Genomic DNA, 21,409 nt, shown 5'->3' on the forward strand with positions numbered 1-21,409 from the left:
GCAATCTGCAAAATCCTCTGTGTGTTATTGTGTTATTACTGTGAATAATTTATATGGGATCAGAATGATATAAGCAAGAAATATATACATATTTAAAAGAAGGTACTCTGTAAATTTAAGTCCTTTGAAGTATCCCTTTTCATCTTTTTTCCATATCACATCATAAATATGAACGCCCCACATATTTTATTTTGTGGAAGGTAGAAAAGGAATTAAGTATTAAAACATTTTGAAGTGTTTTAAGAATGAGTAATTTAACACAACAGATTCTACAATCATCAATTACTAACAAACTAACAAAATAAGTTTCTCACATCACACCTTTATGTGACAATTTGTGACAATATGACAAACACGAGCTTCCTGGCACTTCCAGGATGAAGTCATTACTCTGCTGTTTCTCACTGGACACATCAAATTATCTTGAATTCTACAGCTATGTACTTTGCTTCTAAGATAGAACATAAAAGGACTCATAACAGAAATAGGTTCAATCATTTCTCCTTTATAGAAAGCCATTAAATTCAGTTTTCATATAACAACATTAATGTGCACATATACTACACTAAGTCACAAGCAGTTCTACACCAAGTGAATATACATTCAATTAATGCAGAGTATTGGAAATGACTTGAAACATTTGGAAAACTATAGATGCCAACAAGCAAGTAGTAGAATGAGAATCAAGGTTAAAAAAAAAGTGAGATCCTTAGAGGTCCTTAGGCAATATCACAGATCTTTATTCCAATAAAAACCCAAAATTATGTAAGCTCTTAAATTATAATGCAGTCTCAAAATTATTGTTGGCCTTCAGATAAAGCTGAAAGAAACAAGCTTCAAGATTATATCCTTGTGCTGTGTAATTGATGAATGGTTCCACATTACATCTTCAGCCTTCTCTACTGAAGCTAATCACATCAACTCAATATTTCTTTCAGTTCAAAGGGGAGTTCATACTCCTTGCTAGGAAAATTCAGTTCAGTATCTTCAGTAAAGTATCCAGCAATGTGATCCATTGTTCAGAAAGATTTCTAGGGTGACTCTTTTTAATCCCTTTTAGGCAGGTCCAAAGACTATAAAATCTTCAGACAAGATCAACTGGCTCAAATCAGAATCAAAGGTCTGGGAGATGAAAGAGAACATAGTATATCATGGTTAATATATTTTTCACTGTATTCTCTGTGTAATTAAAATTCCTATTTGAGCAAGCCAAAGTTGAAAGTTAAAGTTCATGGTTTGTTCAATGCAGTTCCATTCATGAAAGTAAGCAAAGAGCCTGATTTTAATGTCATGCACCAGATTTACTGCCTTGTTATGGCTTAGTGTGATGTCCAAATGAATTCTTAGACTAATTAGCAACCAGAGATTTGCAACCAAATACTGCAGAAACCCCATTACCCTGTAATTTTGTCTAGCATTTTTATGATGTGCATCTAAAATACAAAATAATGCAAAATCACTAAATATAATTTGGTATGAGGTTAAATGTTTGAATCAGCTTGGGATAAAATAATATGAAAAACCTGACATTCACATTCTACAATTCTAATTTAATATCCCCTTCCATGAATATTAATATATTCCATGTTCAATTCTATTTTTAGCTTCCAAAATTGCAAGTTATTTTAAAAAATTGCAGCCTTCATTTCTTCTGAGAGAAAAACAAGCTAAATGATATGTTGGAGATCCAAAATCAGCTTCATCATTTATTTCAAAATCAACTGTTGAACATCCTATATTGAACTGACTCTTTGGCCAAAATAAAAAATTTAAAATTTTTCCTTCAAACTTTCCTATGTGGCAGTTTTCCCAATTTTCAGCACTATTTCCCTCATTAGGGGAAACACTGAGAAACATTTGTTCCCTAATAAAACAAACAGCAACAACTGAGAGGATTTATTTTAAAAATGGTGCAGTGGGCAAAACATTATTTCCCATCTTTCTCAGTATTATGCTCCCGATCCATTTCAGGAATCTGAAGCTGCTCTCCACACAATTAAAAAAAAAGATCCAACAATGGAGCTCCACCATCTCATCTTGTTGCACCCAGAATTACTGAAGAAACAAGATTAAGGAAAGGGATTTTGTAGAATTTAATAGTTCAGCTACCCCTGTTATTTTGTCCATTATAAGAGTAAAAACTGTATGAATTATGATACCATTTATAAGACCAGCATTTTGTAATTACTGTCATTCCAATTTGAGATCTCTGCTGCTTGGCCCATCATAAAATTAGGCACAGGGAAATCATTTAGCTGAAGGCCCTGCCCCTATAAAACAATTGTCTTAACCTCTTAGGTTTCAACTAAGCATGTTATAAGGGCTGTTTTATTTCTCCCAACCTTAAAACTCTGAGATAGTTAAAATGTTATGTGATCTTGTTAAACAATAAAATTCATTACTTTTAGATTTAGTCCTCAATTTATGACCACAATTGGGAGTAAATTTCTTGTCGTAAGTCATTACGGTCATAAGTCAAGGCACCAATGTGACCAGAGTTGATTTTACTTTTTTTGTGATCATTGTTAGCATATGTCGCCATGGCTGTTAAGTGAATTGATGGTTGTTGAGCGAATACAGCAGTTGTTAAGTCATGAACTACCTGTATAAGCTAAATTGTAAGGACTTGTCCTAAAAGTTAGGAAAACCATCAACAACAATAATTAGAAATGTTCAGCCTTAACAAGAGAAGACTATTGGCAGTTGTGGAACATTCCTCAAATGTCTAAAAGAGCATCCAACAAAGGTTAAGTTTTATTTTCTGCCATTCCAGAACACAGAATAATGGATTTAAATTAAAGGAAAATATTAAGAAATATTTTCCTAATATTGGGAAAAATATTAGTAAATATGAATATTAAGAAAAAATATAATAATAAAAACAATTTGACAAAATGGAAACAATTAGTCAAAGAGGAGGTGAGCTACTTTTCAGCGGTAGTATTAAAACAAAGGGACTGAATTGCTATTTGCCAGGGAATCCTATATTAAGACTTTTGCACAGTGCAAGATTGGATTTAAAAACATAAATGTCCTCTTTCAACCCTGTGATTCTTTGAGTCTAAAAATGACTTCATATATTAAAAATACGGTCAAAACACAATGTACAGATATTATACATTTCTGGTTCTCCAAAAGAAATGAATAGGTACTTAATGCATTATGCTGAAATTAGCACAGAAGTCATATTTTACATAAGTCAGTATTTTGATTTTTCACTTACCTATATTTTGACTATATTTCTTTTTCTTTTTTGAATCATTTGTCTCTGCTACTGGAAAGCAGCCCTTATGACTCTGTCATTAAGTGGCTGTGTTGGTCTAAAATTATCTCCTAAGTTTCCATCGCAACCTTCTAGGAGCTCTGCTCCTTTAATATGAGTCCTCAGTCCTCGAAACTCTTCTATCTAATAAAACAAGGAAATGGACATTTGACTCCCTCAATTAGTATTTACACTGTAAAAGGTGTGTGTGTGTGTGTATGTGTGTGTGTGTGTGTATACATACATATATACATACATACATACATACATACATACATACATACATACGTGTGTGTGTGTTATTTTTTCTCTCTTTATTTAATATAAATCCCACCACTCAACTGTTATGGCATACAAAGCTTTTAAAAAAATATCTAACCAAGAATACATTTAAACTGAATTAAAATTAACTTAAATAAATTTAAGGAAGTGTATTGGATACTCCCATGCATTAATTCATTTCCCCTCTTCTCACATTAAAATTTACAATTTCTTATCTTTTGGAACATTCTGAAGAAGGCTTTTTAGGTATTATAGACTTTACTATATCAAAGTAATGATCATTACAAACAGAAATTGGATTAAAATAGAAGTGAAAAATTCCAGTATGTTCTTGGGAATGTGCCAACATTTCAACACATTTCCATTCCTGTTTTATTATGACATAATTACAAGGCTGAAATGAACCAACAACATCAAAGCCACCTGGCTATTCTAACTGTTGTTGATTCATTTCTTTACTATAAAGCTTTGATAACCTATTCTTTCTTAATTGTAACATAAGCCTTGTATTTCACAAGGAGACAACCCAATTGTTGGAAAACCAGGACAAAATTGACCTTTTAAAAACAGAAAAATAATGAAAGGGTTTATGAGAGAGTAGGCAAAACTAACAATTCCAGAGAACAATACGCTTTTAAAATGAATCACTGGGACAATGTAAGCAAATGATTACAGGGATCATAGAAAGTGTCATAAACATAGGAGAGAGAAACAATATTTAGCCAAGCAGGAATTGTCCCACTTCTCACCAAGAAGAAATTATAATCAACTGATCTATAAGCAAAAAAACCAAGAAGGAAAGATCTGCTCTTATTGTTAATATCGGTAAACAGTCTATGTACTATTGTTAGAAATGATCTTATGTAAAACAGATTTCTTTCTGAAAAAAGCAGAATACTGTAAAGTTAATAGTATTGGTGGTGATAGTTGTAGTAGTGGTAGCAGCAGCAGAATGAATGAGTGAAGACGAGAAACACCAATGAATAAATATATATTGAATATTCTCTTCTGGTGACTGCATGGACAAATGCTTGTTATCACAACTATCTTCAGCAATATTTTGTAGGTCTTCCAAGACAGACCTGTAATATCTTTGATCCCATCTATTCATCTTACCTGTTGCCTTTACTATTCTCAATCCTGTCCCATCCTTGTAATTTTTTTTTCTAGTGTATTACCTATGTACATCACATGTTCCAAATATTGTGCAAAATGAACAAGATCTTCTTGCATCTATGGTACACTTAATAGTTACCTATATATTCTCTAATAATATTCTCAGCAATATTATTCTTTCATCTTCTTTTTTAATGTCCATACATCACTACTGTGAAATCTATTGCTTTAACTATTCTGATCTTTCTGATCACAGCAATATTTTTATCTTTCAGGATCTTTTCCCTAGGATTAATCCCACTTTTACCTATTCTTTAGGCCAAGAAAACTGAATCATCTTTGCCAAGCTTGTTGAGATCACTTTTGTCTTCCTAATCTGTAACATTAGTCTAGATTTTTCACTTTTATTTTATGTTCCTAATGAGATCTTCTAAATCTTCTTTATTTTAAGTGACGAAAGTGGCTGTGCATATCTTAATTGTTTTAGCATGTATAAAGCTCTATAGTATAAAATATATATTCATCAGCATTTTCTGTTTTGTTGCAAGTCTGGAATGTCTGAACACATAATTTAATGCTTTAAAACTTGGCTTCTTTAAATAGGACATATTTTATAAAAAAAGCATTGAGGTTAGTGATTGAGTATGCATGGTAATGAATTATTTTCCTACAATCTATTGGATATTTATTTTGCATAGAAACTATTAGTGTCTCTAGTGTGGAGTATGATGGGGCATTTATGATAAATAATACTAAAGCCAAACAAGTACATAAACGTTGATACTGGGGCACTCTTTGCTTTAAAATATGCTTATCAGATGCTTCAGTTCACTTTGGCATGTACATGTAGGAGGCACACTGTAGTAGAATTTCAACTGCAGCCACTTAGAAATAATGTCCTGTAGTTCACATTTCATGAAAAGTATAGTATCTGTCTTTATCTGAGTGGGAATATCTGTGAAGCTGATGGATTTCCATTCCATATAGCTAGAGTCTACCACTGTAGCAATTTTGAGAGATTAGTCAACACAAGAATCCTCTGAGAGTTAAAAAACTAATAAAATAAAAATGCGAATTAGTTTGACACACAGTTGCTTGCCACCAATAAAAATGAAATAAGTCAGGGGTTTTGAGGGGGGAAAATACTATTAACCCAATCTGCTTCAGTAGCCTGTACACTTCTATTTAAAAGAAAAATAGCAGATGATCTGCATGTGCCCTTAACTCTCTGTTACCTGCTGGCCTTACTTCCGATACTGTAATCATGTCCTTTTGTCAAACATGGATAGTAGCAAGAAGGAAGCATATATCATTCGAAAAAAGTCCTTTGAGAGAGGCAGAAAGCAAAGTTTCCCATGAAGAGAGAATTGCACATTATCTATAATTGTCCCCTATACTCATGTGAGTTCTGTGTCAGCGATGGAACATGCTGCCACTGGTTGAAATGGCTCTGGAAAGTAAAACTAGCTAGCAACTGCTGGATAGCTTTGCATTAGGTCCTTGAGCACACAAACAAGGCTATTTCGCACATCTGTTCAAACATCTGCTATTGCTCGTTTTAAGCTTTTTTAAAGAAAACTGCTGGGCATTTATTTATTTCTCTTTTCCCCTCTACTTTTCTTTCTTTTTTTCACGGTAAGTTTTTATTTTTATAATATACGAGAAAAATAGTAACAACTGTTCTTCATTTCTGACCTTTCCATTTTAATAACACAAATGATTTAACCTTTATTTTAAAAGCCATAAACGGGTCAATTTAATGAGATTTCCAGGAAAGAACATGTATAAAGCCTTGCAATATGTTTGCATGTTGTGAACTTTCACTGAGAATTTCAGGCTGTGGTCATAAGCACAACCATTACCTGAACTTGGGATACAGTTAAAGGATATCTAAATAAGATCCACGTAACACCTTCACTGCAGGGTGGGACCGTGAGAGAGCCTTCATACACCCAATAGTCTCTTAGCAGTGGATCTGAAATTGAACGGATACCTTGGTTTGAAAGCAATAATGTAAACATAGTTGAAGAAGTGAAATCATCAAACTTTTTCTGTATGCAACCTACAGCTGTCAAACAGAGTCCCTAGAAAGTATCTCATAAAAGGCAACTTGCAGAATTTTATCTCTAGATCGTTTTACAGCAGAGAGGTTTGTGTAGACTAATTTTCTAGCAGAATGCAATAGAAAACATGATGATATGCTTCCCAGGATAGTCTTATAAAAGCAATCCTTTCCATTAGAAACAATTCAAATTGAAAGCATGGCAACCACAATGGTGGTTGCTACTGTAGAAATTAGAAAATTAAAAAAAGTGTAAAGTCAGATGAAAACTGGGGTTGGAATTTGTCAGCCAATTTTACCATCTATCCTGTAGCTTTAAGTAATAAATATGTTATTTAAGTCCAAAGAAACATCTAATAGTCAGACATTAGGTATTGTTCAATATTATTATTATTTAAGATTTAATCTTAAATTCGATTTCAGTCTGGGACTGGTAAAAACTTAACAGTTCAAAACAGTGGTAGGATTCAGTGGCGTAGCGTGGGTTGTCAGCACCCGGGGCAAGCACTCGGCCGCTGCACTGTCCCTCCCCCAGATAGTCCCTCGCTCTCTCTCCGCACCGCACCGCACGCCTGACACCCCCCCCTCCACAGTGGGCGGCGACCCGGCGGCTCGGATCAGATTCGCACAGCCAGCACTGCAGTGAGAGAGAGTGAGTGAGCCAGGCAGGGGCAGAGAGCTGCGAGTGTGAGCGTGCCCCCCCAGATGTTGCGCCCGGTGCAGCCAGCCCCCCCCTGCACCCCCCACGCTACGCCACTGGTAGGATTCAAATACGTGAACAACCAGCTCTCTGTGTGGATGCCACTTCCGAAAGTCCATTCTGGGCCTGGGCAACAAAAAATTAGCTACCGGTTCTGCCGAAGTGGTGCGAACCGGCTGAATACCACCACTGGTTCAAATCCTAAGCAAGGACCTAAGAGATGTTAAGGTAACTTTTGAGTATATAGGCATTTTTTGCAGTCAGAATATTCAGGTCTAATAAGTTTAAAATTTCCATGTATCTTGGTAGCCCTTTGGGTATTGCTCCAAGGGCTCCTATTATATCAGTACAACCAATGATTTCTTCTTCCACAATCGCTCAATTTCAATTTGCAAATCAGAATAGTTCATTATTTTTTCTAGCTGTTTATCTTCAATTCATGCATCACCTGGTATTGCAAAAGAAATAAGTTTTATTTCTTTTCCACAATAGTGATGGCAGGAGTGTTGTGAGCCAGAGGTTTGTTTGGATCCAAAAGTTCCACAGGATCTTGACCTATTCATTTTCAAGAACTTTGCCAACTTGGTATTCCCAGTGATTTTTACTGCATTCAAACCAAACTTCTGGCAAAGTTTCCAATGTATGTTTTTGGCAACTCAATCATGATGTTGTAGATAATCAGTCTGTGAAATTTTGTTGCAGCCACTGATAAGATGATCCACTATTTCATCTTTCTCATTGCATAAGCAACATTTGCTCTTGTTACTTACGTGTTGAATTTTTGCTTTCATGGAATTAGTCTGCAAGTCTTGTTCTTTAGTACCCAAAATGAACCCTTCAATTTCTTTCTTCAGTACTTCTAATCTCAACCAGCTCCACTTTCTATCTGCCTTTCCTTCAATGTCCTTCAGGTATTGACTATGCATGGGCTTCTTTTTCCAGCTAGAAACTCAATGCTTAATTGTTTCCTTTCAATATTCTATTTTCAATCTCATTATTTTCAAGAAGCTTCCCTTGTTCGCCTCTCTTAGTGCTATTACTGTTGTTGTTATTGCTGAAAACTTGTAAAATAGCCGAAGTTCATGAAATGTTTGCATTCTTTTCTAAAATGCTATGAAATGCCTAGAAATAATATCAAAATCTAACAGTATTTTATTATCTCTCAATATTTCATCACACATGCACGTATATCAGTTAGTTAAAAGTCCAAAAGAACCAAATTGGATCCAGAGTTATCTAGAGGTTGATGGAATATATTGACTTTATCAAATTTAATTCCTTTGTGACCTTTATTTTATCCCAGTTGAATTTGCTTAGAATTCTATCCATTCTATCCATAATTGCATCCATTATAGTCACAAATTTCTCAAACCAAGTAAATAGACATTTAATGAATGGCAACTGGCAAAATATCAAAAATGTATTTTGTCCTTGGAAATGAAGAAAGGAATCACTCAAGAATACTACCTGTCTATGTATTAGATGACTAAAAAGGAACTTTTTGTTTCAATTATGTGCCTCTTTTATGTCTTTTTCTCTTAATTTTAATAATGGTAAACAGTGTTTATGGGTATTGTGATGTTTTATAATTTCTCCAAACAGCAAACCTTTCTATCACAACATATTTACCTATATTATTTGAGATGTTTTTTTAAATTAATGAAACCTTGTATTCTCAACTATTTATTGTGTTAAGAAATATATATTTATTTAAATATCAACAATAATTAAGCAAGAAGACTCCCAAGATCTCACAATGTTCTGCGAGTCAGGTTAGTTCTCTGTAAGCATGTATTTCTCACTTACGGTGCATGGAAAATATAAGTGTAAAACTGAGAACCTGTATTACATTCTAATAGCTCAGAAGCCCTAGGCAAAAGGGGAAAAAACTCATAGATTCCATTCATAATAACTTCCTATATCTATAGAAATAGTAACTTACTGTATTTCCAATCTAAAAAAATAAGTTACAGAATATGAAATATTCTTCAGAATAAAAGAACTGTGTAAATATTACCTATTAAGATATAATTGCCAATTGAGATATTACCTGTCTGAATTCTATTGGTATTATATTTTAATGTAATACAAGGGCAAATATTTTGAAAACTATGATTCAGTACTGTAAAAAATAGAAATGCTACCTGGTGAGTATTCCACACGTAGTATTTTGCTCAAGACTTTTGTTATAATGGGCTATACCAGTATTCTCATCCTGATGATCTCTTAATGAAAATGAATTTACAATTCTGAGAATGTCTAGCTGAAGCTGTAGCCTCAATGGAGCTAGAGTATAACTAGGTTACAGAACACTGGAACCTATTGTGTTCAGAGCTATGTTTGTTAGCAATTCAATTAAATTAAAACTGTTAGTTGAAGTTGATAACTTGACAGCAATTATTTTTTTTAAAATTTAATTCATATCCCTTTTGTATGCATAGACTCTGTTAACAACTAAAAAGCAAATGTTTAGTGTGCACAAAAATTTGTGGCACAAAAATAAGTACTCACCTGGTAATAATGTGTTAGGATTGAAGCAAGGTATTATCTTGGAGTTGCCCTGAAAAGTTAACAAAATCCAGATTGTTTTTAGTTCTTAAGCAAAAAATATATATGTGGATTTAGGAAAAAGTGGACTGCAATTTGTGCAGTACTTCAAAAGGAAAGGAAGGAAAATGATGTAATTATAATGGTCTCCCAGAAATCAATCTTAGTTTACCTCTCATAATCTATTGTGTAGGCTTGTAGCAGATAAGTTTGATTTACATTGGCATTGATAAATGATGATGCAAGCACCCATGCCAAGTCAACTCTATACAAAAGTGATCTATACATGGGGTGAATGGGTGAATGTCACCAAGATATATGAATATTTTTAAAAAAGAAATGTTCAAAATGTCACATCATTTTTCAGGACGGACTTGGTTGCCCTTAAGAGTTGTATCAATCTCTGAAAATATCAAAGTGTCATACTCTTAATTGAATTTGTCATACTCTTAATTGAAAATAATGACTTAATCTAGAGAGGACTATTTGAATATTAGAAATTATGGGGAGGCTGAGATCCACCACATGTTTATTGGACCCGTGCCCTTCCTGGCTGGTCTATGCAGCCCGGGAGAGGACGCGCAGCTGGTTCCAGGCAGTTATATCGGCTTCTTTGAGTGAGGGTAGCTTCCCTGCCGTCTTGAAAGAGGCGGTGGTGAGGCCTCTCCTCAAGAAGCCTGCCTTGGACCCAGCTGTATTGAACAACTATCGTCCGGTCTCCAACCTTCGCTTCCTTGCGAAGGTTGTTGAGAGTGTGGTGGCGCATCAGCTCCCTCTGGTCCTGGATGAAGCGGATTATCTAGACCCGTACCAATCGGGTTTCAGGCCCGGGTAAAGCACGGAGACGGCATTGGTCGCGCTGGTGAATGATCTCTGGAGGGCTCGGGACAGGGGACATTCCTCTGTTCTAGTCCTATTAGACCTCTCAGTGGCTTTCGATACCATCGACCATGGTATCTTGCTGCGGCGTCTCAGGGGATTGGGAGTGGGAGGCACGGTTTTACAGTGGTTCTCCTCCTATCTCCAGGGACGTTCGCAGTCGGTGTTGACAGGAGGGCAGAGGTCAACCGCGAGGTCTCTCGTTTGTGGAGTTCCTCAGGGGTCGGTCCTCTCGCCTCTCCTGTTCAACATCTATATGAAACCGCTGGGTGAGATCATTCGTGGTTTTGGAGTTGGGTATCATCAGTATGCTGATGATACCCAGCTTTTTCTTTCGACCCCAAACCACCCCAGTGATGCCCTCAACGTGATGTCCCGTTGCCTGGAGGCGGTCCGGGTCTGGATGGGGAGGAACAGACTTCAACTCAACCCCGACAAGACTGAGTGGCTTTGCATACCTTCATCCCGGGTCTATTCGGATATTCCATCTCTTTCTATGGGGGGTGAATTATTACCCCCTGTAGATAGGGCTCGCAACTTGGGAGTCCTCCTAGATTCACGGCTCACCTTGGAAGACCACATAGTGGCTGTGACTAGGGGGGCTTTCCCCCAGGTTCGCCTGGTGCGCCAGTTGCGGCCCTATCTAAGCCGGGATGATTTATGCACGGTCACTCATGCGCTCGTGACCTCTCGTCTAGACTACTGCAACGCTCTCTACATGGGGCTGCCCTTGAGGACCACCCGGAGGCTCCAACTGGTACAGAATGCAGCCGCGAGAGTTGTGTTGGGAATCTCCCGATACTCCCATGTTACACCTCTGCTCCGTGAGCTGCATTGGTTACCAGTTGTCTTCCGGGTGAGATTCAAGGTACTAGTAATGGTGTTTAAAGCCCTACATGGCAGGGGTCCGGAGTACCTCAGGGAACACCTGCTGCCGGCATCAACCTCCCTGCGCCCTGTGCGTTCCCACAGAGAGGGTCTCCTCAGGGTGCCACCGATCAGAGAATGTCGATTGGTGGCCCCCAGGGGGAGATCCTTCTCTGTGGGCGCTCCGGAGCTATGGAATCAGTTACCGGTAGAGCTCCGGATGGCGCCCGATCTTTGCTCCTTTTGCCGCGATCTGAAGACGTTTTTGTTTGCACAAGCCGGCCTGGCCTGATGGGGGATTGGTGGGGTTTTTATTCTTGTATTTTTATTGTTGTATTTTTGGGGTTTTTATAAATGTAGTATATTAATTGTTTTAACGGGCAACTATTTAATCTCCTTTTAATATTTGTAACTTTGTATTTTATTCTTGCCCTGTGAACCGCCCTGAGTCCTTCGGGAGAAGGGCGGTATAGAAATATTAATAAAATAAATAAAATAAATAAATAAATGTGGAACCTTCAACATATACAATTAAATGTTTCACATAATCCCAATTCCAGCAACATGGAAACCAATATAGGTTACAAAGCACCTGGAAAAGCTGCCCCACTGTAAATGTTTAGTGCAGGTTCAGTAACTGAAAGTCCTACACAAGGCTATAGTGAATGGTATCCTTCTGGACTGTCTGGAGGGATTGGTCTTTAGAGTCACTATTTTGCAAGAGTTCTCTTCCTTTCTCTCAAGCCAAGCTCCAAAGGTATGTTGATACTGAGATATGGTGAGCCATATGATTTCATTTTGCCTTCCTTCTGTTCAATATTTTTTGGGGGGAGATGGAGGGTCATTCAGGTTTTTGGACTGGATGTCATCAGTAAGCCTATAGAATGTTAGAATCCAAATCCAATAATGCTAGTACCATTTATAATTGCCTAAATTCAATAATAACTAGAGGACACAGAACAAATTAAAGTTAAATCCAGATAAGATAGAAGTGTTCTTAGTAAACTGGACTAGAGAATTGTGGGCCATCTTATTTTTGGACGAGGTTTTCCTACACCTGTAAAAGCAGATCTCTAATTTGGAGTGCTTATAGATTTTTAGCTGTTTTATTTGTTTGTTTGATTTCTATAGCTGCCCGCCTCAGCAAGCAACTCTGGGCAGCTCACAGTTCAGAAACATATATTACAATTAAAATCTTAAAAACAGTTTAAAATATTAAAAACTGTGAAAACCATTAAAACACTAAAAAACATCAAAACATCTAAAGCTGTTCATGGCTTCTGAACTAGAAGCATATTTGCGAATCAAGCATAGGTTCACATTAGCTGTCAAATTAAAGTTTACCTTTTGGCTACATTTTGTTTCGATTATAAAGATGGTTCTCTTTTTTGCTAATGAATGTCAATGTCAAAATGTGATTTGTAATATAGAATTGCAATTGATATTTCAATATTTTGGATATTTAGTTGAGAAGGAAAGAGGAGTATAAGTATATTAAATAAATGCTGTATATTCCATTTCTCCAGAAATTCAGATCATATTAAGTACCTGATCCCCAATTATATAGTAAAGATATTTTACCTTATACTGAATGTCTTGCAGAATCTCAGTCACAGCCTTTAGGCCTGAATGTTCCTTTCCTATCTGAAATAAAACCAACAATAAATAAATACTGAAATACAATGCAGGTTACTCTTTTTCTGAAATAGGTTTAACAACACTTTATTCTCTGACACTTTGTTATATCAAACTAAAAAAAAGTAATGTTACTCGTTATGTATATATGTTATTCCTATGTGAAATTCATGACATTTATGTTGTTTTTTCTTACATTAAAAACCATCCTCCTTCTAAAGCAGACATGTCAAACACAAGGCCCGGGGGCCGGATCCGGCCCGCGAAGTGGTTTCATGTGGCCCGAGAAGCCATCCTGGAAACAGTGAGGGAACGGCCCCCACTGCCTTGGCCCTGGCCCAGAGACCCTCCTTCTGCCAGAGACCCCCAGATCTGTCCCACTCCTGCCCAGGCCCCCATAGGCACCCTTCATGCGAACGATGTAGAGCTGGCCACGCCCACCCAGTAGGCCACACCCACTCTAGCCACGCCCACCCAGTAGGCCACACCCACCCTGGCCATACCCACCCGGCCCCTTGAGGGCAACCGCAATGCTGATGCGGCCCTCAATGAAATTGAGTTTGACACCCCTGTTCTAAAGAGTTCAAGAGAACCTACCTTTGTTATAATCTCACAAGAATGCTATGTGACTGGTTGCAAGAAAGTAACTAGCTAGACTTATCCAGAGTACTTTACAGTGCACTTGGATTTAAACTTGGATCTTCAAGGTCCTAGTCTGCACTATTCTTGCTACACTGAGTCTCATTTCCTTTCTTCTCTGTTTTGTTCTTTCCTAACTTAACTTACATATGTTATGAAAGGACAAAACAGAGGAAAAAAGGAAATAAAACTCAGTGGGTCTAGAAGGCTAAGAAAGAGTAATTTAATTATCCAAGAACACCTTGCATAATTCTATACTGAGTAATGAATGAACTGCCATGGACTTCTTATCTATAATGCAATACAGGCTATAAAGTAATTGCATAATTAGCAGTTGAAGGCCAGATTCCAAACAGAATCCCACCTTTTTACATAAATGTATATAAAATGTATGTCATGTGTATATTTATGTTATTCTACAATATATTAATTGCAAGAATGTACATGTGTGTGAATTAAGAAAAAACTATTCCACACTGAGTTTGAACAGATAAAAAAAAATCAGCTGGTTTAATTAATCCTTCTATTACTCAAGACCTATGGTCCTTTGTTAGTGTGCCAGACTTGACAAACTTTGAATGAATTGAATGAAATTGAATGAACAAATAAATGTTGGCAGGGACATGAAGAATATAAGGTTCCAAGAATGAGTTAAAGGGCATGCTAATAAGTCACATTCAACTTCGCTAATGTGAGACACCAAGAAGGGAAAAAGAACAAATAAAAGCTTTAATATGAATATTTAAAGAAGCAAAAATGAAGATTAATAAATAAATATATGCTATTAAGACCCACAATGCTTGTGGCATGCTTGTCTTCCTGCCTGAAAATAATATTTGTAGCAAAAGCAAGTTCATAGCAGTTCTTGAAGAAAAACCAATGGTTTAGGATAGCAAATGGCCATACTTTGAATGTGAGAGAGAGAGAGAGAGAGAGAGAGAGAGAGAGAGAGAGAGAGAGAGAGAGAGAGAGAGAGAGAGAGAGAGAGAGAAAGAGAGAGAGAGAAAGAGAGAGACAGACAGACAGACAGACAGACAGACAGACAGACAGACAACCTTTATTGTCATTTTTTACTGTGGACAAAATGGCACACATTAAAAATGAAATTTAATTGCTTGCTCTCTAAGTGTACACATACACAACACACATTTAAACGTACTATATACAACATATGTATAGACCTACACTCTTACATATAAGTACCGGTAATATATAAATATTAATCACTGTCCATCTTGAATATATAACGGAAGGAGGAAGCTTTAGAGTTCACAAGGTTAGTACTCTATGGAACAAAATTGTGACTGAATCTGGATGTTCTGCTTTGGATACCACGAAGCCTCCTTCCAGAAGGTAACAAAGAAAACAGGTCATGAAGAGGATGTGTAGTGTCCTAGACAATCTTGTGAACCCTGCTCAAGCAACACTTATATTCTATGTCCTGGATGGAAGGGAAGGAACTGCCAATAATCTTTTCAGCCATCCTCATCACTCTCTGCACTGCCTTCCTGTCTGAAGCAGTGATGATTCCAGACTGTGATGCTGTATGACAGGATGCTCTCGATCGTCCCTCTGTAGAAAGTGGTCAGGACAGGGGAAGGAAGATGTGCTTTTGTCATGCAACACAGAAAATGCAAGTGCTGCTGTGCCCGCTTCACCAGCGTCTCGCTGTTGAGTGACCAAGCCAGCCTACTTGTTAGCTGCACACCCAGGAATTTGATGCTGGTAACCATGTCCACAGGTGAATTATTAATGCACAGAGGAGTGTGGCTGTGCCTGCCTTTTCTGAATGAAAAGATGTATCAATTCAAGAAAATGAATCCCTCCACAGAAACATATAATAGGAGAAACTCTCAATAAAGGGGGGGAAGAGAAAAAGGAACAGTGGATTAGAGTAACAATCAATAGCAAGACAGAAAAGGCATTTTATACTGCCGTAACAAAAAAAAACAGGTTTTAGATCCTTGAAGATCAAGCAGACTATTCAAAGAAAAAAACACCAGATACTGCAGAATCAGAGACAGCATCAGATACCACTTTGCTCTATAAAAGACAAAGAGAAACTGATAATTCACTGTTGTAAAGAACTTAAATGCTGATGAATTGTGGTGTATGCCAGGAATAAGGATCAGGTACATAACAAAACAGCTTCTAAGAGTTATCAGAAAAATGTGAAGATAAAGGGGACTGAAAGTATACTTCTTCTGGATTTGTGCAGATATATGATGCTCTATAGAAATGTATAATAGTAATAAAGCACACATGAGAATAAATGGAATGCTTGGTGAATAGTGGAATCCTTAGTGTTGAGCTTGGATTTATATATATTATACTTAATTAATAAAAAATATTTTTTTAAAAAAACAGGTGGTGCATGTAGAGTAGCAGATTGCAATGACAGAAGAGCACAATCCAACTGAAAATAAAACCTCTATAATACAAAAGACAGTTTGCCTATGGAACCAATTACACACAATAGTGATTGCTTCCCTTTGGTTGGATGTGTTCAGAAATTAAGTTTCTATTTTTTCAGGTTAAAGGGTGAAGTCTCTGGGAAGGGAAATGAGAGAACATTCAAAACTCCATTAGATTATTGCACAAAATTAAGATTATTCTAAAAAATGTAATTTTGGATTTCAAAAAATGAAAATATGGCATACTTTGAAAGTTGATTTAAAGTGTAATAACTGGGTAGGAAACATTTCCATGTTAAACAACCTTCATCAACATCTTACACATTTGCTACACTCAGTTTAATTGGATTTTGTTTGTTTTGGCCATAAGAATAAAATACTAGAAGCAGGTAATTAATTGAGCTACAAATACACTCAAGTGATTATGGAGCAGAAGCAACTCTAAAATGTGGACAGCAATTCATTCATAAGAAAGAAACTTGCATTCTGAGTCTAAGTCACAATATGAAAATGATAGATACTGGAGAGGCCAATAAATAGAAACCATTGATCAATATTGTTTTTATTAATCAGCATAAAATCTAATTGGGCTGCTTTGACTCAAACCTTGGAAAAAGGCTATTCTAATATCTACAACTCTTAAATATCCCACCGACATAGACAACTCCAAATGCTCATGCAGAACTCTGGCAGCTATGACTGTGAATTATCATTTGCTTGAAGGGTTAATGAAGGTCCTGATTAAAATATACAGCACCATAAGAGGAGAAAGGAGGGGTCTTGAAGTTGCTTGTTAATAATTGGCACCTGGGCAGCAGACTGCATAGGCATATTGTTTAGTTGATTGAAGATTTCTTTAAAAGTCCACTTATTGAAGAGTACTTAAAATTTCCTCAACTCCATTAAAAAACTGTTCCATCTGAATAAATTTTAATAATGTGGAGGAGGCCATGGGAAAATGCGAATTAATCATTTTGTTCTACCAACAGAGAGCATCCCTGCTGATGCAGACACAGTTCTGCTGCATCAATTCATATAAATAAAATGAGATACAAAATCACTGTGCTCTTTTATCTGTTGTTGCTGTCGATGGAGGTGATAGTACATTTCCTCTATTTTGGAGTTGTGCAAGTGGTCTTTATGGGAACTACTGACTTAACATATTGACAGAAGTAGAAATATGTACCTCATGCTAGATAGTCAATTGTTATTTGTACTTAGTTGCTTGTAATTATATAACATGTACTTTATAAGTGCGTGTGTTTCCCATGAAATAATTTTGGCACCCACCCAAATGGTTCTTAATCATAGGACATACAGCACTTAAGGATCCGGTAAAGAGATAATTTCAAAATACCTACTTTCCTGCCAAAAAAAGAGTACATTGAACTGAGAATGAGATGGAGTAATAAGTTAAAGCGATTTATTTAACAATTTAACTTTCTGATTAATTCTAGGATTAGATCTGAAGAAACTGGATAACAGCTTCCAAAGCAGTTATAAAGTCCTTTAGGAGACCAAGTTTTCATTATTTTTAGCAGACTTCTCTGCACTAGAGCCATACATCTTTCCAATCAAACACCAAAGACTGCAAGGAATTTAAGAGGAGAGATAGAAGTCTACAAAAAAGCATTCAAATATGGTTCATAAATACTTCTATTTGCCATTCACTATTCTACTGTAGGTAGTCCTTGACTTACAACCACTTATAACCAGCAATGGATGGAAACCAACCAAAGAGAGAAGCAACCTAGAACTAAGGAGAAATTTCCTGACAGAACAATGAATCAGTGGAACAACCTGCCTCCAGAAGCTGTGAATGCTCCAACACTGGAGGTTTTTAAAAAGAGACTGGAGGTTGGACTAGATGACTTCCAAGGTCCCTTCCAACATTATATTATTATTATTATTATTATTATTATTATTATTATTATTATTATTATTATTATTATTATTATTATTATTAATTATTAATTATTATTAATTATTATTAATTATTAATTATTTATTATTATTATTATTATTATTATTATTATTATTATTATTATTATTATTATTATTATTATTATTATTATTATTATTATTATTATTATTATTGACTGGAATTTTCCTCATAAGTAAGTTGTAAGTTGAGTCAGACCCATTTTTAAAACAATTTTTCAGTGGGCATTAAGCAAATTACCAGGTCATTAAGCAAATCCAACTTCCCCATGGGTTTCTTTGCCAGAAATTGGAAAAAAAATGTTGCAAATCATGACCACATGACCACAGAGCTCTACAAACCATCATAAATATAAGCCATTTGCCAAGCACCTGAATTGTGTTCACATGGCCTTGGGGGCGATGCAATGGTTGAAAGTGCAAATATAGATCATGAGTTACTTTTTCCAAGGCCATCATAGCTTTGAACCATAATTAAATGAATGTCCTGAAGTTAAGGACTACCTGTATCCTATTACTTGGCAGATCACAGCAGTTCCAGACATGACATGGTCCTTGATCCTTTCAGTCTTCTAAACTTCTTTTACTATATTTCTCTTCTAAGTTGGGGAGCAACACAGAACCCAAAAACTACTTTAAGAAACCCTTTTGGGGTCCCAGAGAGCCTCCATAATGAAACTGCTGCTGAAAAATGTTAGTTTAATTTTTTTGGCAGAAGAAGAAACAAAACAGATAATTTGAAAACATAATAAACCTTTCTTGAATAAAGATCCCAAACTATCCTAACCTCAGAACTCCATCCTGGTTCATCTGCATTACATCAAAAGTTATTTATTATCCCACCTTTATTATTTTTTATAAATAACTCAAAATGGCAAACATATCTAATACTCTTTTTTCCTCTTATTTTCCCTACAACATCCTTGTGAGGTGGGTTGGGCTGAGAGAGAATGAATAGCTCAAATTCACCCAAAGCAGGCTTACATGCCTAAGATGGGACTACATGTCATGGTCGTCCAGTTTTTAGCCTGGTGCCTTAACTAGTCTATCCTCAATCATCAAAGCTCAAACCTGTTAGTCTCTCTCATCCCAACTTACCTCACAAGGTTGTTGAGGAAAAATGGGAGTAAGTTATACTATTTCTTAATTTTATTTATGCATGTAAACAACTCTGCACTTTTGGACAAAACACAGGATATAAATCTAACACAAAAATGAATGCAATATAGACTATCTAGAGCAGAGGTCCCCAACCTTTTGGGTACCAGGAACCGGTTACATGACAAGAGGTTTTTCCGCAGACCAGAGAGGGTGTGGGGTTTTTTTGTGCTGCCTGCATCCCGCGGATGGGGCTTTGCTTGTTTGTGTGACCTAGTTGCTGGCATGCTGTGGCCCGGTACCGGTCCATGGACTGGAGGTTGGGGATCCCTGATCTAGAGTGGGGAAGGGGTGCATTATGGCAACTGTGCATGGGCTACACAAATCAAGATTACCACAAGATGGCACCAAAGAGATACAGAAAAGTCTAACTTTTTGCTTCCACCTAATGTTTGTGTGAGGGAAAATAAACATTATGATTATTTCCAAAGGCCACAGTACAAGTTCCAAAATCTACTAGAAAAGTAAAATCATAATCTTTTCAAAAAAGAATATAGTCCTTTCTACTCTACCGGCAAGACTGTGAAAACTGCCACCTTGCTCACTCCTTAGACCACCTGATTGATGCATGGTAAAAATAAAATTGAAGGTAAAAGTAAAGTTTCCCCCGCACATGCGTGCTAGTCGTTTCCAACTCTAGGGGCCGGTGCTCATCTCCGTTTCAAAGCCGAAGAGCCAGCGCTTGTCCGAGGACGTCTCCATGGTCCCTATTTTTACAATAGTGTTCCCTATTTTTCTACTTGCATTTTTATGTGCTTTCAAACTGCTAGGTTGGCAGAAGCTGGGACGAGTAACAGGCGCTCACTCTGTTACGCGGCACTCGGGATTCGACCCACCAAACTGCTGACCTTCTGATCGACAAGCTCAGCATCCTAACCCACTGAGCCACCACGTCCCTTATAAAAATTGAAGGAGACCAGGCTTAAAACACAACTGTAGGCATGCAGGCTCCCTCCACAGAGATATTGACCAAGAATCTAGACCTCATGTGGTATTCAATATTTTTGAAACAAAAGTATTATTAGTGAGACTCAGAAGCCCTTCATATATTTGTTCCAGAAGCTTGAAGAGGAATTATGAGTTCAATTCAACACAATTCAACTTTTATAAGTTCAGTTTATTCACTTGGTAAACACAAACTTAAATGGCATCTCCAGCTTGAATGAAAGGGGCTTGTATTGCCAAAAGATATAAAATATGACTTTCTTCTGAACAGACACGACAGTCTGCTTCTGTTTCTGTAATAGTTGTGGAACAGAGGCACTGCCATCCATAGTTTCACCCAGTATTGCAATGAAACTGCAATTAAGAGACAATAAATGATCATGGCAAAGAGAAGAAAAATTACCTGCACAAATAAGGCAATGATGGCTATACCATTCTTCTTTCCGACTGCCTCATCAATACTGTGATACATGGTAGTGTTCCAGTGGATCAGATGGAGCTGGAGAGAGAGAGAGAGAGAGAGAGAAAGAGAGAGACAGACAGACAGACAGAAAGGAGGGGGGGAAGAGAGACAGAGATCACTTGTAGCAAAAAGACATTCATGGATAAGAAATTTCTTAGCAGTCATAGATTAGAAATCCTTGCAAAGACTGTTTTTACATAGTCACATCATAGGGGACATGGGCGGCATAAAAATGTAATGAATAAATAAAAAATAAACTGTTTTTTGAAATGTTTCTATTCTGTCTTTCCACACAATGACCTAAGATCATTTAACATTTTAATGAAAACAATTAAACAAAAATTGTAAAGCATTGCCAAACATCCTAAAAACAAAACAACCTAGTAGCTGTAGCACACTTAGCATAGTAAAGGCATTTATTAATGTCTTCACAGAGCAGTTGAGGGAAACCTGTGGAATACCAGGTAGATTTCCCAGAGGAACACATTCCAGTTTGATG

General features: G+C 36.7%; 1 protein-coding gene across 1 annotated transcript in view; it reads right to left on the reverse strand.

The window, feature by feature from the left end:
• Nucleotides 1-560: 560 nt before the first annotated feature.
• The window catches only part of CA8 (carbonic anhydrase 8), a 48,358-nt gene continuing 27,509 nt past the window's right edge, over nt 561-21,409 (reverse strand). The window contains exons 4-9 of the mRNA XM_081322783.1: nt 20,851-20,946; nt 13,297-13,359; nt 9,934-9,982; nt 6,523-6,635; nt 3,224-3,406; nt 561-1,122 (exon numbers count right to left, since the gene is read on the reverse strand). Of these exons, the coding sequence (XP_081178909.1) occupies nt 3,272-3,406; nt 6,523-6,635; nt 9,934-9,982; nt 13,297-13,359; nt 20,851-20,946 (456 nt within the window). The 3' untranslated portion in view covers nt 561-1,122; nt 3,224-3,271. The remainder of the gene's footprint in view (nt 1,123-3,223; nt 3,407-6,522; nt 6,636-9,933; nt 9,983-13,296; nt 13,360-20,850; nt 20,947-21,409) is intronic.

The sequence above is a fragment of the Vipera berus genome (assembly GCF_964194415.1).
Source record: "Vipera berus genome assembly, chromosome: 3".
NCBI classification, from domain to species: domain Eukaryota; kingdom Metazoa; phylum Chordata; class Lepidosauria; order Squamata; family Viperidae; genus Vipera; species Vipera berus.